Raw genomic sequence first — 15394 nt, 5'->3', positions numbered from 1 at the left:
GTTACAATATTTTTTCCTGTTATTTTTCCTGTTTTTGTAGCTGAATATGAACTCTGCTCCGACTTTCATGCATTTTCCTCCAAAAGGTAAACCCAAGAGAGCTGACACGTTTGACCTGCAGAGAATCGGCTTTGCAGCTGAGCAGCTAGCTAAATGGATAGCTGACAGAACAGATGTTCATGTAAGTCTTTCAACAATTTTGAAAGTTGAAATCAAATGTATCTTTGTAATCTGTGGCAATTTATGCAGTTTTGCAGATTATATTCCATTCTTGCTTTGTTGAATTGTATGTAGTTTACTTTGGATGAAAACAGGTAGTGATACTGTGATCTTTAGTTGTTAATAACTAAATCTTATATAATAACTAAATCTTATATAATGCAAACAAAAGAGATAGATCCAAAGGTAGGTGCTCCTAATCCAGACACCCTGCAAATGTGTTGAAGAAATAGTGTTTTGGAGTTTAGCAGTTCAATATGATGCTTAAAACTTTTTTCCAATTTGTGTATTAAAGGAAGTACTGTTTTTTTCTTACTTAAATATAAGCTTAGGGTTTAGTCTTTCTGATGCTGAAACCAGATTTCAGGTACTCCTTGTTTGTTTATATATAAGACGATCTGTATGTATGCATTTATTGCAATCTGTATTTTCATTTATCTTTTCCAGATTAGAGTGTTCAGGCCTCCTAACTATTCTGGTACAATTGCACTGGCTCTTCTGGTATCTCTTGTTGGTGGATTGTTGTATCTGCGAAGAAATAACTTGGAGTTCATCTACAACAAAACTGGCTGGGCCATGGCAGCTCTGGTATGCAGATTTTCCTTACCAGTATATTTAATATTAGCTCCTTGTCTTAGCATATGTGTCTTCATTACTTGCACAATAAGTAAATTAAAAAAACATTGCATTAATACAGTGTTCAGTATGGTACTATCAGACCAAATTCATAATTTAGATTTTGAGGCTAATTCTCATTAGCTTTATCAGTCACTAATATTTCTAATAAAAAGTGTTACTAATCTTCACTGCTGTTGTTCAACCTGCTCTTTTTTGTAAAATCAGTAATGATATCGTTTTCAACGATATTTAAAGATAATTCTACCACCAGTAAGCTCAAATTTGATATGTACCAATCTAATTTTTTTTTTGAGTCCTAATCTTTAGAGATCACTTGAGTAAAGCAATAATTAGCACAGCAAAATGGATGTTTTTGTCAAACATCAAATAAAGATATAATCAGGGCATTTCCTTTGTTTAACCATGCAATATATCTCTGCAGACAGCCATTTCATTCCGATTTCATACCTCAGGGATTCAGATCAGAAGTTTAATGTTTGAATGTTTTGGGGAATAGAGTTTTTGTCTTTCAGAGGTTAAAAATCAGTCAAATCAAGAATGATTCTATTACAATCTGTATTCAATAAATAGTTGAAGACATAATTAACTTCCTAATTGAGTTAAGAAAATGAACACATCAATTCTTTCTTATTTCCAGTTCTCCTTAGCAGTAGTTGGACATTTTACATGTAACTGGAAATTACAATGCTGAAAACTTATGATCACATTCAACTGAACCTGTGTGGACAGGGTCAATGTCCTAATGGGATCAAGCATTTAAAGAAATTATGTTGATGCCATTCAGTAGTTTTCATCCTGCTGATTATATTGACAAGCAGTAATAGCATCAAAAGGAATTAAAATGGCATTAATGCTGTTTATTGTTGTTGCTAATACTGTTTCCTGTAAAATTCTTTTTACTTTAAAAATGAATACCACTTAGAGGATGTTTTAGGAAAAGGTCCTGCATCTGAAAGTATCTAGCAATTAATCATGGCCTTGAACCGATGCTTCCCAGTTTAATCATTACTCTTCTTTCACCTTCACAATGTTGTCAAAGGCCCATACTACAAAATGGTGTTTTAGCAAAGGTCATGCAGTTACCAGAAGTCCTTTTGGTTTTATTCAGATCTACAAGTGGACATACAAGCTAATGTTGTAAGTTCTTTTTGGTGAAATCAGCAGGGACACCAGATTGCAGGCTTTTGCACAGATAAGCTTATTTCTGTAAAATGACTAGAATAGGATAAGATACATAGATATATTCATTTGAAGGTCTCGTGTAGTTATGAATCTCCTCCATGATGCTTTTTCTACCAATAAAACTTTGAGTTTTTTCGTAAAAGCTCATTAAAAGGAAAAATAGGCAAGATGGTATCTAGTAGAGGGGGTAGAGTCATGTCTAATAAAATTCATTTAGGAAGGGTATAACTAATAAAAAATTATATTCCTCATTAATATTTTTTCCTTTCTCAACTTTAAAAAACAAATAAACCCTCGAAAGCCTGGACAGCTACAGGAAGCCCATGTTTTTGATAAGAGCTTTGGCAATAAGTTTTTTTATTGGCAGTTCATTTTATTGTGGAACTGAGAAAGCACAGGAGATTTTTTTTTTCTAAAAGCTGTAGGTTTGAGTTTTGATTGGTTTTCGGGAGATGTACTGTTAGGTAGCCAGCATTCATTAATCATTTGAAAAATAACATTTTAAATTTCAACTGAATCTCTTTCATATATATCCTGGAATTCTGAAAACTGTATCGTCGCAAACAGACAAGTCTCCTGTTTACTTTTCCTTGTCTTTCAAATCTTTGTTTTGAAGAGCATTTCTATGCTCCCAAATGTTGGATACTTCTTATTTGAATGAAAAATTCACAGTACCTATCTCCCCAATTGAATGATCTGCACCTAAAATTAGAAAAAAAATCTCAGCATAAAGTGCCTCTGTGTTTTTGTGTGTTTTTTTTTGTTTTGTTTTTTTTCTTTTTTGCCTAGCAGGAGAAGAGAGAATCCCCAAAATGTTGGCTGAATTTGATATCTCCATTGATACAAAAAAGTAGTGTCTCATAAGAGATATTTCCAATGCTGTTTTATGAGAATATTTAGGAACGCAATTTTTAGTGATGCATGTAGTGGTTTTGGTAAACTTTCAGAAGCAAGACCAGAGCTTTCATCTCTGGTTGACACCAATCACAAAACTGTTGAACTGGTTTTGTCCTCAGCATTAGATTGCACAACAGCAATGCTATTAGTGATTTCATCCCCTTGTAGAAGCACTGCAGACTCTGGTAGTATCTTGTATGCCTTAGGCATTTTTACTTGCAACATTACCCAGAAGACTCTTAGAATGGCAAACCAGATGACTGAGTCACAGTACATAATAGCCCATAAGATGTCTTTTTGAGATCACATCCAAAATTTGTCCCCTAAATTATTTTAGACTTTAATTCAAATCATACTCTTCGTCTATGGACAATTTTCTCTGTCCCATGGTTGCACAAAGATGAGGAAGGACTTCAGTTCTTAGATATTTGCAGAGTCCTGCCCACTTACAAAAAGAAGCAGTTTAGATTCTTGTCAAGACTCTTCATGTCTTAAGCAGAGAGGATAAAAGGTCAGATGACATAAACTGGATGTATTTCTAACATTTTAGAAGGAACTGCTGTATTTTATACAACTCAGTACTGTGCTGAGAGCTTGTTCAGCTGTCTAGAATGTGGGCTACAAGGGTGAATAGGGGCTATGAGGGCTTCTTTCAAAGCATTTTCTTCACTAGGCTGCCACTGTGGTTTTCTGCATGTAATTTTTGGTTTTATGTGTGTATTTCAGATTTGCCTGTATACCAGTGGAATCTGGGAAGGCAAAGTCTGCTCAGGTTAGAAGAGGCAGCTGCCTAGGAGTTGACTCTGCTGGGCTATTAAGTTGCTTGAATTAGGAGACAAAGCATGTGCTTATGATTGTCATAACAATTAATGGCTATGAGAAATGTGTTCTGTGCTGATATACTCCACAGTAGTACACAATACAGTACATTTGTCATCAGTTACTGCTCCAAAAGAGCTTGCTCCAAAAGGGTATCATGGTTGGGAGTGGCTTCTTTACCCCCTTGTGGGAATGAGGCTAAAAAAGTAATGTGTTTTCTACAAAGATATGGCTAGAAAAAGTGAGGCTTCTCCATATGAGTAGATAGGCATCTCAAAAGAACAGCAATAAATGCAAGTTATTAATTTCCTTTTTTTCCCATAGTTAGAGATCTGTATCTTTTTAAAGATACAGAAACCCATTCTCTTTTCTTCTAGGTTGTACTTCCTGTCCTTGTCTTATATATCTTATATTGCACATTCTAAGAAGTGATGGATTGTTATTTAGAAATTGAGTACAGATCCTGTAATTCTGTAGCCTTCTTTGAGTACAGAAGCAAAGTTAAACTGGAAAGAAAGGATTACATTTCTTTAAAACAATAATTGTAAAAGGGTTAAAACTTACGTATACAGAATAGTATAGAATAAGTACAGAACTGGATGCCTGTGTCTGCCTGTTTTTTTTTTTAACTATGCTTAAAATTAACTACTGATTAATGAGTCTAGAATGTAATTTTTCTTATGTTAACAGGTATTTATCTGTTATAAAGTATATGACTATGTATAAACTGGGGTGGAGTGTTTTTTAAATCTTTCCATATGGAAGAAGATTTGGCCCTAGAGAATGTAAATTAAGTACAGTAATGGGTAGAGTAATTTTTCATAGAAAACTCACTTTCAGAGCGCCACAGTTTGTGTTCTCTGTCTATCCTCTTTCAGTGCTTTACATTTCAGCTAATTTTTAGCCTTTTAAAACATCTCTTCCACCTCAGTTGTTACCCACATTTTCAGTTTCTCTACTTCTGTACTTTCACATAAGCTATCTCCTGTGTGACCAAAATTGCAGTATAAATTTCTAAAACAGTCTGCAAGGCATAGAAATAGCTGTTACCCTTTTCCCAGTAACTGAAGCATGCACTCTCTTCATTTCTTTGCATATTATTAATTAAAACATAATCCATTTTCTAGTAATCACTACCATGATGCTTTCATTTCCCATGTTAATTACTATACTGATATATTAGAAATCCTGCTAAGGGCAAAATGAAACACACCTTCAGTATTTCAAGTCAAGAATCTGTTCCTAGTGTAATTGAAAACTTAACAGTACAACAAAGAGTTATTATTTAACTCGACATGAAGATGTATTTTTTTCATTATTTTCTTTTTCTTTCTATTACAAGGGCAAAAAGTCTCAATTATAACACCACAGTTAAAATTGTTATGTACACATTTCCTAGTATCTTTCTCTCATGTCATGGTTACTCCTCCAGTGTTTATCTTTAGATTTCTGAGAGCATTCATTGGCTTCACTTTGGGGTGAGTGGGTGCTGTGCTGTGTTGTTAAGATTCAGTCCTAACGCCTTGCAAAGTTTGTTCAAATGATATTGCTAGAGGTGGCAGTGCTGCATTTATGGGGATAAAACCTGCAATAGTTTACGTTTATTTCATTAATATGTTTCTAAACATTTTTTAAAGAAAACCCTTTAAAGAGTTTTTAATAAACCCTGCTTTAGTTAACCATCATGGTATTAATCTTTACATTTGCGATCCATCTGCTCAAATCACTATGACTATATTATGCTGGTGGGAGTATTTTACAGTAAAAATTAGCATATATGTAAAAACTGTACTTTTTGTAAGGATTATCTGTACTGGTAAGCCAAAAACTGTATTTATATGCTCCAAGTTTCCCATTTTTGTTTTTCTCATTTGGTACTCAAAATATACTGTATTTTCTTCCTTAACGTATTTATAATGACACTTGCTATGACTGTGATGACATGTAGATTCTGCAGTTATGACAATATTATATATATAATTCTACAAGAATTGTCTGTTTTTACAGTTGTCATGCATCCCTAACCTAACTTCACACTTCTTTCCACAGGGAATTTCACTTTTTTACCAAATCAACCAGTATTATTTTTCATAGCTAAAATGAATCATAGTCATATAGGACACACACTGAGAATTTCATAAAATGGGGCAGACACTTTTTTCTACAACTGGATTTCTTTTTTCTTATGCTTTTATATATCATTTCGTACACCTGAAAGCAAACAGGTGAGTTAAACATTTCTGTTGGATCAGAGGGAGAATTCATTTTATGAAAGGTTGTATAAATCTTGAACACTAGTTTGCAGAATATTTGCAATGAATGTCTTTTACTGCTGTGAATGTTTTTTGCCATATAGATGTGGTAATGTGGCATTTCCAAGTGCATGTAATGGCAGGATTCTTTCAAGTGAGATTTTGAAAACCTCTGTCTTGAGCTAACTCATTTTCTAACAGAAGACATTAAGAATTTTATGAGAGCAGCACATCTGTAAAACCCTATCCTAAAAATCAAATAGCGTTTGATACTGGATCTGGTTACATAAATAATTATGTATCTAAAAGAAGGCAGTGAGGTGGTTCAAGACCTGGTTGAAAGGAAGAAGGCAGAGAGTTGTGGTTAGTGGGGCAGAATCTAGCTGGAGGTCTGTGACTAGTGGAGTCCCTCAGGGGTCGGTGCTGGGACCAGTGCTGTTTATTTAGTATTTTCATCAATGATCTGGATGAGGGAACTGAGTGTACCCTCAGCAAGTTTGCTGATGATACTAAACTGGGAGGAGTGGCTGACACACCAGAGGGCTGTGTTGCCATTCAGCTGGAGAGTTGGGCAGGGAGAAACTTGATGAAATTCAACAAAGGCAAGTGCAGAGTCTTGCATCTGGGGAACAACCCCATGTACCAGTACAGGTTGGGGGCTGACCTGCTGGACAGTAGTGAAGGGGAAAGGGACCTGGTGGTCCTGGTGGATAGGAGGATGACCATGAGCCAGCAATGTGCCCTTGTGGCCAAGAAGGCCAATGGCATCCTAGGGTGCATTAGAAAGGGGGTGGTTAGTAGGTCAAGAGAGGTTCTCCTCCCCCTCTACTCTGCCTTGGTGAGGCCGCATCTGGAATATTGTGTCCAGTTCTGGGCCCCTCAGTTCAAGGAGGACAGGGAATTGCTTGGAAGAGTCCAGCGCAGAGCTACAAAGATGATTAAGGGAGTGGAACATCTCTCTTATGAGGAGAGGCTGAGGGAGCTAGGTCTCTTTAGCTTGGAGGAGAGGAGACTGAGGGGTGACCTCATCAATGTTTACAAATATGTAAAGGGTGAGTGTCAGGATGATGGAGCTAGGTTTTTTTCAGTGATGTCCAGTGATAGGACAAGGGGCAATGGGTGTAAACTGGAGCATAGGAGGTTCTATGTGAACATCAGGAAAAATTTCTTTACTGTGAGAGTGACAGATCACTGGAACAGGTTGCCCAGGGGGGTTGTGGAGTCTCCTACATTGGAGATATTCAAGGCCCTCCTGGACAACTTCCTGTGTGATGTATTCTAGGTTACCCTGCTCTTGCAGGGGGGTTGGACTAGATCATCTTTTGAGGTCCCTTCCAACTCTTGGGATTCTGTGATCACTGGCAGAATGGTGTTCTATTCAGTTTTTCTGAGTAAATATATGGTCATGTTTTTTCTGTTTTTTCTAGTGTGTTGTATTTGCTATGACATCTGGTCAGATGTGGAATCATATCCGTGGACCCCCATATGCACATAAAAATCCTCAGAATGGACAAGTGGTGAGTTGATTCTTTCCTTTTGAGGGGAAATATGATATTGATAGTAATTTGCTACACTGAGTCTACAATTGCAAATAATTGCAGTTTCATGGCACTGTATTACAGTCTGTTGGAGTCTTTAAGTCTCCAGCTGCAAGCAGAGTCTGTTTTGGAATTTCAGATGTTTAGAAAGTGCCACCATCTTTGATTTGAGAAAATAAATGAGTGGCCATGTTTTCCAAAATTTTGTCGGGTTCTCAGCTGTAGTGCATGTGTTATAAAAGGTTTGATACCATACAATTTCCACTGCCCAGAGGTAAATGGTATTGTATCCTTTTGTAGAAATATGCTCCCTCAGAAAGTGAAAAGCGAGTTGTTTGGGTTTTGGATTTTCTTCTTTTCAGGCTTCATTTACACAAACCTTTGAGGTTTGTTACCTTCCTCTCTCTTGAGCATTTTAGTTAGAAAAGGAGATGGCAAATATTTTCACATGCTTTGTACCATTTTCCATCACACCTGGAATTTTTCCACTGATTTTTAAGGAATGCTTTTTACTGTATCTCTTTATTCCTTCGACTTATATTCTTAACCAGCTTTAATAAGAAGTTACTAATAGTTGGCTACTGCCAAAATTAGTTGTACCTCACTACTGCTGACTTTGAAGGAATTGTCTTGCTTGCTCCTTCCTGATCACAGATTAGTAAATTAGAGTTCAGAAGAAGAAACTCACTGTGTACCAGGAAGGTGAAGAGGATCTTGGCTAGTTTCTGCCACTATTTGTTATTTACAGCTTTTCAGGCAAGTTGTTGGGGTGTTGCAGTGAACTTAATAGTCAGGAAGCTTTTTTTGTAACTAGTGTCCTGTCAAGCTATTTTCAGCTTTGGCTATCACTAGTTAAAGGAGACTGTCATATGTCTTAAAGAAACAATGTATTTAAACCTCCCTTTGTGGCATATCTTAATTGAAGTAGGAAAAAATTATGTTCTAAATTTGATTACTGATCTACTTTTAACAGGAATGTAGCAGTTTATTGATGTCATAAAACGACATGATTCCATCTGTCAACTTTGTTATGCAGAAGTGGAATTGATAATGTAATAAACAATCTGTATAAAACACTGTTTATAAAAATGTAGAGTTTTTCATTAGTGCCTTAGTATTTATGATACTTTCCTATCGAGTGGCAGAAAGGAGAAATACTGCAAAGAAAAAGCATCATTTGTGACCAATTAGTTTTTACCATATCCAGTTTTGTACACATTGCTCTTTTCTTAAATAGCTGTTTCTGAGGTGTACCTTACATTAAGTAATCAAAAAAAAAAATCTCCAGTTGTTCCTCAGTTTGTGCCATCTTGTCTCAGTTTTCAGAGTGTGAACTCATATCCTAGCTGAGTGTCTGTAAGGCTGCTAGTTTAGGAGTATTAGCATACAAAACTAAGTAATGAAAATAATAATAGAGATGGCTTTAAGTTCTGGATACTAATCAGCTGTATTAGTCAGCATGCATGCCTTCTTTTCTGATTTTGCTTCAATATATGACTTCAGGTAAGTTATTTTGTGCTTCTGTTTCACTTGTCTCTCCTTGTTCACAATGTGTCAGTACTTTTGCCTCCTTGGAGCTTTTGTCTGTGACAGTAAGTGAAACCAGTCGCAAGGTCACCAAGTTGTTGATTTAAGGTATCACTGACCAGTATAGTTATAACTTAAAGCTCTTATTTTACCAGTATTAGAAGCTTAATAAGCATTCTGTAACACTTTTACCTCTTTTAAATTGTGGATTTTTTTCAAGTAACACTATTGAACATTTTGCTGTTTCATTTTTGTAGCACTTGTGTATATTCCTGTGAATTTGAAGTCATAGAAGTGCTTATCTAACACTTCTGTGTGATTTATTCAGCCATGATAATTCAGTGTAACATTGTTCTGCATTAAGTTAGCAACTGCTGTCTTTACATCTGGATGAAATTTAACTCATCACTTTCTTTCCAATGTCTAGGATTTATTAGCAATTCAAAATTTGTATGCCTATTTTGCACAAGGATTACTTGTACGTAATGCTCTGAAACCTTGTTAACAGCCTTATCGTGTAAAATTCTGTTTTTAAGAGGAGGTATAGAATAGCTCACCAAGCGTAATTGTTTTATTGTTAGCTAATTCTTAGCTTTTTTATTTCATAGGAGTTGATGTTTCAGTTTTGTACTAGCTGTAGAGCCTGATAATGCCACCAGAATTTGATAATATTCTGTCTCTATAAACTGTTTCTTGCCTCAGACATATCCTAATATTTGCTTTGTTCTTGTCATAATTTTAGATGATACCTCATTTATTTTCCTTAAATTCCTGTTTTTTCAAAACATGAAAAGACATTGGTGTGCTTTTCTTAAACAACACTACTTACTAGCACCAGTATCTTGTACAGTAACATTACCAGTTCTTAATTTTTTTGTCTTGTGCACCAGCACAAAAATGATTCAGTTGCCTAAACTACTTTAATTCTGTGATTGTATTCTTTGAATTAAGCTTTTAAACCATATTTTTGTACTTGTGTGTGACGTGCTCACTTACTGAGGTTATTGCAGTTACTTACTTTTATTCCCCATTGCCATCAGCTCATTTCAGTTTCTGGGTCCACATGGAAGCACTATCAACTTTTACATAGACAGCTGAATCATGCAGTGTCATTCTTTGATATTTCAGTTCTGGTTTAGGTTGATGAATCTGGTGCTATTTTGGCACATGCTTTCTCTCACATTTCTGGAGTTTTTCATCATTTGCCTCATACCTTTGTTTTAGGATTAGGCCCTTACTGACTCTGTGACTCTAAAATCTGTACCTTTTTACTGGGACTGAGAGTGAAAACTTGACCATCCCTTTGGTGTCTGTATAAAAACAGTTTTGGGAGAGTTCTGATTTTTATTCAGAGCTTGGTCTGTGGTGAGCTGGAGAATGCAATTACGTATTTTTGAGCCTCCTGCAGAGGTAGTTCTGCTGTTTAATTGACCTAATAGCACAGAATTCTCATTAGATTTTCATCAGCTTTTAGTGAAATAGCAGTGTATAGGAAAGCTTTGACGTATATGTATCCCAGGATTAGCAGCCATTTTTTTTTGCTTTGGATACAAATCCTACAATTTTTATTACACAGTATGCTCAAGACTGCATTTTTTAAATGGGTTGAAATTTTGCTATAAATGAGAATAGGGCAAAGGACAGGCTTGATTTTGCTGAGGTGAGTAGCTTGAGAGAGGACGCCTTCAACACCGGAGCTGGGGGGAGATCAGCGTCCAGGAGCCTCAACTCAGAGCGACAAGAGCCACCGAGGGAGCCTCAAGTCCTCGACAGGACCTGCCCGGGAGCTGGCAGCTCAGCTGACGAGAGCGAGCAGCTGACTCACAGGGGACGGAGCCTGAAGCAGCGGCACCAGCCCTGAGTGGGTAAAAACCGGCCCCAGGGAGCGCGAGCGACCAGGAGCGCGGCGAGGCAGTTTGAGCGGGCAGGCGAGCGGGATGGTGAGCACAGTGGTGAGCACAGTGGTGAGCACAGTGGTGAGCACTCGTTGTATGATCAGGGCCTGGTCTGGGAGCTCTGCTCCGGCTGCCCCGGCGGTGGCCGGCGTAGGCACCCAGACAGAGCCGATGAGAGGGGAGGCTGCAGTGCAGAGCTCGGGGTGTAGAGGGTGCCTGCACTGGTCTGGTGAGGGGAGGGTGCACAATGGGCAGGGCTGCACTTGGTGCTCCCTGGTGGAGGTCCTCCTGCAGCAGGGACTGAGCTGCGGGATGCTGTTAATAGACTGTGAGATGTCAGGGAAGCTGAGAGGAGCAGGAATGCTTGCTGCCAGCCCAAACCGTGCAGGGGCCTCGAACTTCACCTCTAGCTCATGAAGGAAAGAAGGAGGCCGTTAACCCGGGAAGCTGGGAATTAGTGGCAAAAAAAAAACAACAAAGAAAGGAGGAAAAGGACAATTAGAAGCAAGTGGCTTCGTCTTAAATCTGTTGTCCCCACGCAGAACCGCTTTGCTGTCATGCAGGAGGCTAATGAGGAAACACACTCGAGCCAGAAACAGCCGGCTGATGCACTGGTAAAGAAGATCTCTACTGGTGCTGCCAGGAAAAAGCGGCGGGTTGTAGTAGTAGGGGACTCTACACTGAAAGGGACAGAAGCACTCGTCTGCCGGCCAGACCCTGTGTCAAGGGAGGTGTGTTGCCTACCGGGGGCACGGATCAGGGATGTGGCAGAGAGGCTGCCTGCTCTAGTAAGTCCCACGGGCTGTTACCTGCTTCTAGTGATACATGTGGGTGCTAGGGATATAGATAGTAGTAGCCTGGGGAACATAAAGAAGGACTACAGAGCCCTGGGGGAGGTGGTTAGGGGCTCTGGAGCTCAGGTGGTCTTTTCATCAATTCTCCAGGGTACAGGGGAGGACCTAAAAAAAAGCTAGGAGGATTAGCCAGGTTAATAACTGGTTAAAAGGGTGGTGTCATAGTCAGGGGTTTGGGTGTCTTGAACACAGGACCCAAGCTTGTGGGCCAGGTCTAGTGGGGGCTGGTGAAGCTGGTCTAAGAAAGGGAAGGAGCAGTTTTGGTAGGAGTCTTGCCAGACTGGTCAAGGAGGCTTTAAACTAGATGTGTTGGGGGAGGGGGCATCATTCCATTCCAACACACCCAGTCAGTTGCCAGAACCTATAATAAATGCTCGGAGCAATGTAGAGATATCCCAGCCGCTCCAGCCAATAAGCCAGCTTCAGTTGGAGCTCGGCTCAGATGCCTCTGTGCGAACGCCCGTAGCATGGGGAACAAACGAGGATTTAGAGATGTGTGCACATCTACGGGGGTATGATATAATAGGCATTGCAGAAACATGGTGGGATGGCTCCTATGACTGGACTGTTGGTATGGAAGGTTACTGGCTTTTTAGAAAAGACAGTCCTGGCAGGCAGGGAGGGGGAGTTGCCCTTTATGTTAGGGATAGGCTGGAGAGTATGGAACTCTGTCTGGGGACAGGTGAGCAGTCCACAGAGAGTTTGTGGGTCAGGTTTAAAGGGAGAACAGCTATGGGAGACATTATTGTGGGGATCTGTTCCAGACCACCTGATCAAGGAGAATCTGCAGATGAAGCACTATAGACAGATAGGAACATCCTCACGCTCACAGTCCCTTGTTCTCATGGGTGACTTCACCCACCCTGACATCTGTTGGAATGACGGTAGGGCCTGGCACAAACAATCAAGAAGGGTCCTCGATTGTGTGGATGACAACTTCCTTCTGCAAATAATAGAGGAGCCAACATGGAGAGGTGCCATGCTTGACCTTGTGCTCACCAACAGGGAAGGGCTCGTTGGAAATGTGATGCTCCAGGGCAGACTTGGATAGAGCGATCATGAGATGTTCGAATTTGAGATCCTCAGGACAGTGAGAAGAGTGTGCAGCAAGCTCACTGCCCTGGACTTCAAAAGAGCAGACTTTGGCCTCTTCAGGAACCTGCTTAGTTAAGGTTCCATGGGATATAGCCCTAGAGGGCAGGGGGACCCAAGACTTTTGGTTGATATTCAAGGATCCCCTGCTACAAACTCAGGAGTGTTGCATCCCAGCTAGAAGGAAGTGCAGAAGGAGGTCCAGGAGACCTCCTTGGATGGATAAGGAGCTACTGAGGAAAATTTAAATGAAAAAAGAGGCTTATAAAATGTGGAAGCAAGGACAGGCAGCCTGGGAAGATGTCCTGGGTTCAGCAGTAGCAGTCATGTTTCTCCTTCGTGGTAGCTGGTGCATTGCTGTGTTTTGACTTCCAGCCTGGGAACAGTGCTGGTGATACCAATGTTTTTGGTTGTTGCTAAGTGATGTTTACCCTGATCAAGGACTTTGTGAGGCTCATGCTCTGCCAGGGAGGAGGGGAAGCCGTGAGGGAGCAGAGACGGGGCACCTGACCCAGGCTAGCCAAAGAGGTATTCCATACTACAGCATGTCATGCCCGGGGTGGGGGTAACTGGGAGTTACCCGGAAGGACACGGGCTTCTGGGTCGGACTCGTTTCTTAGCCAGTGGTATTGTATTCTCTTCCCTTGTTATTTTCTCTTATCATTGTTGTCATTGGTGGTAGCAGTGGTGATTTGTGTTGTACATTGGTTCCTGGACTGTTTTTGTCTCAGCCCGTAGGAGTTGCACTCTCTCGATCCTCCTCCCCGTTCCTCTAGGAGCAGGGAAGGGGAGAGCCCCGGGGGGGCGGCATGGAGACCTTATAGCAGCCTTCCAGTATTTGAAGGGGGCCTATAGGGATGCTGGGGAGGGACTCTTCATTAGGGAATGTAGTGACAGGACAAGGGGTAACAGGTTCAAACTTTAACAGTGGAATTTTAGATTGGATATAAGGAATAAATTCTTTACTGTTAGTGTGGTGTGGCACTGGAATAGGTTGCCAAGGGAGGTTGTGAATGCTCCATCCCTGGCAGTGTTCAAGACCAGGTTGGACGTAGCCTTGGGTGAGATGGTTTAGTGTGAGGTGTCCCTGCCCATGGCAGGGGTGTTGGAACTAGATGATCTTAAGGTCCTTTCAAACCCTAACCATTCTATGATTCTATGATTCTAAAATACTGACTTAAGATGGTTTCCCAAGCTCATAATTTTCTTTCGTTCTCTGAGAAGAAATTATTAGATGTTGGAAAAGTTTTTGTGTAAAGAGAAAAATACGGTATTTTTGTCGCATAATAGATGGTTTTTCTATATAAGATGATGCTTATTATCCACATGAAATGGGTAATGGTGTTATTTGCCATCATATGCATTGGATTTTGAGGTTTTTTTTCACATCTTATGTTTTAAAAACTTGTTAAAATTGCCTAAGCCTAAGACAAATTACGTCCTTTTGAAGCAATTTATATCTGTGTTGCGAATCTTTCAAATAGAACACCTTGTAATATCAGATTAAGTAAGTCATTCAGTTGTGGAGTTTATTCAGCTTTTTTTTTTTTTCTGTACTTTCACATTTCTGTAACCACTGATCTTTATTTGGGAGCAGTCTCTAAAATACCACTTTTCAGATGTTCCTGCAGGTAGGGGCATGTGGTAGTCTATGATTCTGAAGTTAAATGAAAAACATATTTCACTGCTAGCATCGCTTTTGCATTTGTCAATGTAAAATTAAGGTACTGTGGGAAAAAATTATGCTTAGAATATTGAGGTTCTTAATTCACATTAGTCCTCTAATGCTAAGCAGGACTAAGTGACATTTATTCAAGATAATTCTCTGTGTTTTCTGACATGACTTTTTCATATGATTCTAATTAAAATAAATTGAACTGTTTCTTGGAGCAGTTTTTAAAGAGTGACTCTCCCTTTCCAGCTCAGTAAGTCACAGTAAATGTATTGTCCTATTGGCTTTAATCTATCTGGGATCACATTTGAAGTACATTTCACCAAGATTGTATTTGTAATGCCTGATGCTTCTGAAAGTAGACACATTTCTCAGTAGCAGTTTCAGTACACGCAAAAGTCACTTTACTGTGTGATTTATTATTATATAAAAAAAGTTCATGCAGGTTCTTGTATCAGTATCTAACATAAGTTATCCAGATTGGTGTCACTTTTACTGCAGCAGTATTTTGGTGCATCTCTTGACAATAATCACAACCATAGTGCTATTGAGAATACTTCTTAGTATTTTATTGGAATAGCCTTTTTTATGTTAATATGCTTGATGGAAATAAGTAGGTTATTTATGTTATAACCATATTTAATGAAATGGCTTTCCTGTGGTTATCAAAGCAGTGAGTCTATTTGGAATCTGCAATTAGTAAAGGGTTTCTCAAGGCTTTAAATTAAACTTACATCTTGAGTTACTAAAAAAATCTGAACAATTGGCAGTGTCAGATGTAGAACTAGTATAAAACAATCTTAATTCT

At 39.2% G+C, this 15394-nt stretch overlaps 1 protein-coding gene across 1 annotated transcript in view; it reads left to right on the top strand.

Moving 5' to 3' along the window:
• Positions 1 to 15394, top strand: part of TUSC3 (tumor suppressor candidate 3) — a 120260-nt gene that overhangs the window by 55927 nt on the left and 48939 nt on the right. The window contains exons 4-6 of the mRNA XM_062641253.1: positions 41 to 181; positions 667 to 807; positions 7436 to 7525. Of these exons, the coding sequence (XP_062497237.1) occupies positions 41 to 181; positions 667 to 807; positions 7436 to 7525 (372 nt within the window). The remainder of the gene's footprint in view (positions 1 to 40; positions 182 to 666; positions 808 to 7435; positions 7526 to 15394) is intronic.

This window comes from Pezoporus occidentalis, unplaced genomic scaffold (genome assembly GCF_034315485.1).
Source record: "Pezoporus occidentalis ecotype Australia unplaced genomic scaffold, CSIRO_AGI_Poc_V1 ctg1, whole genome shotgun sequence".
Taxonomy (NCBI): Eukaryota; Metazoa; Chordata; class Aves; order Psittaciformes; family Psittacidae; genus Pezoporus; species Pezoporus occidentalis.
Note: the sequence above shows the minus strand (reverse complement) of the source record. Positions and strands in the feature narration are given on the sequence as shown.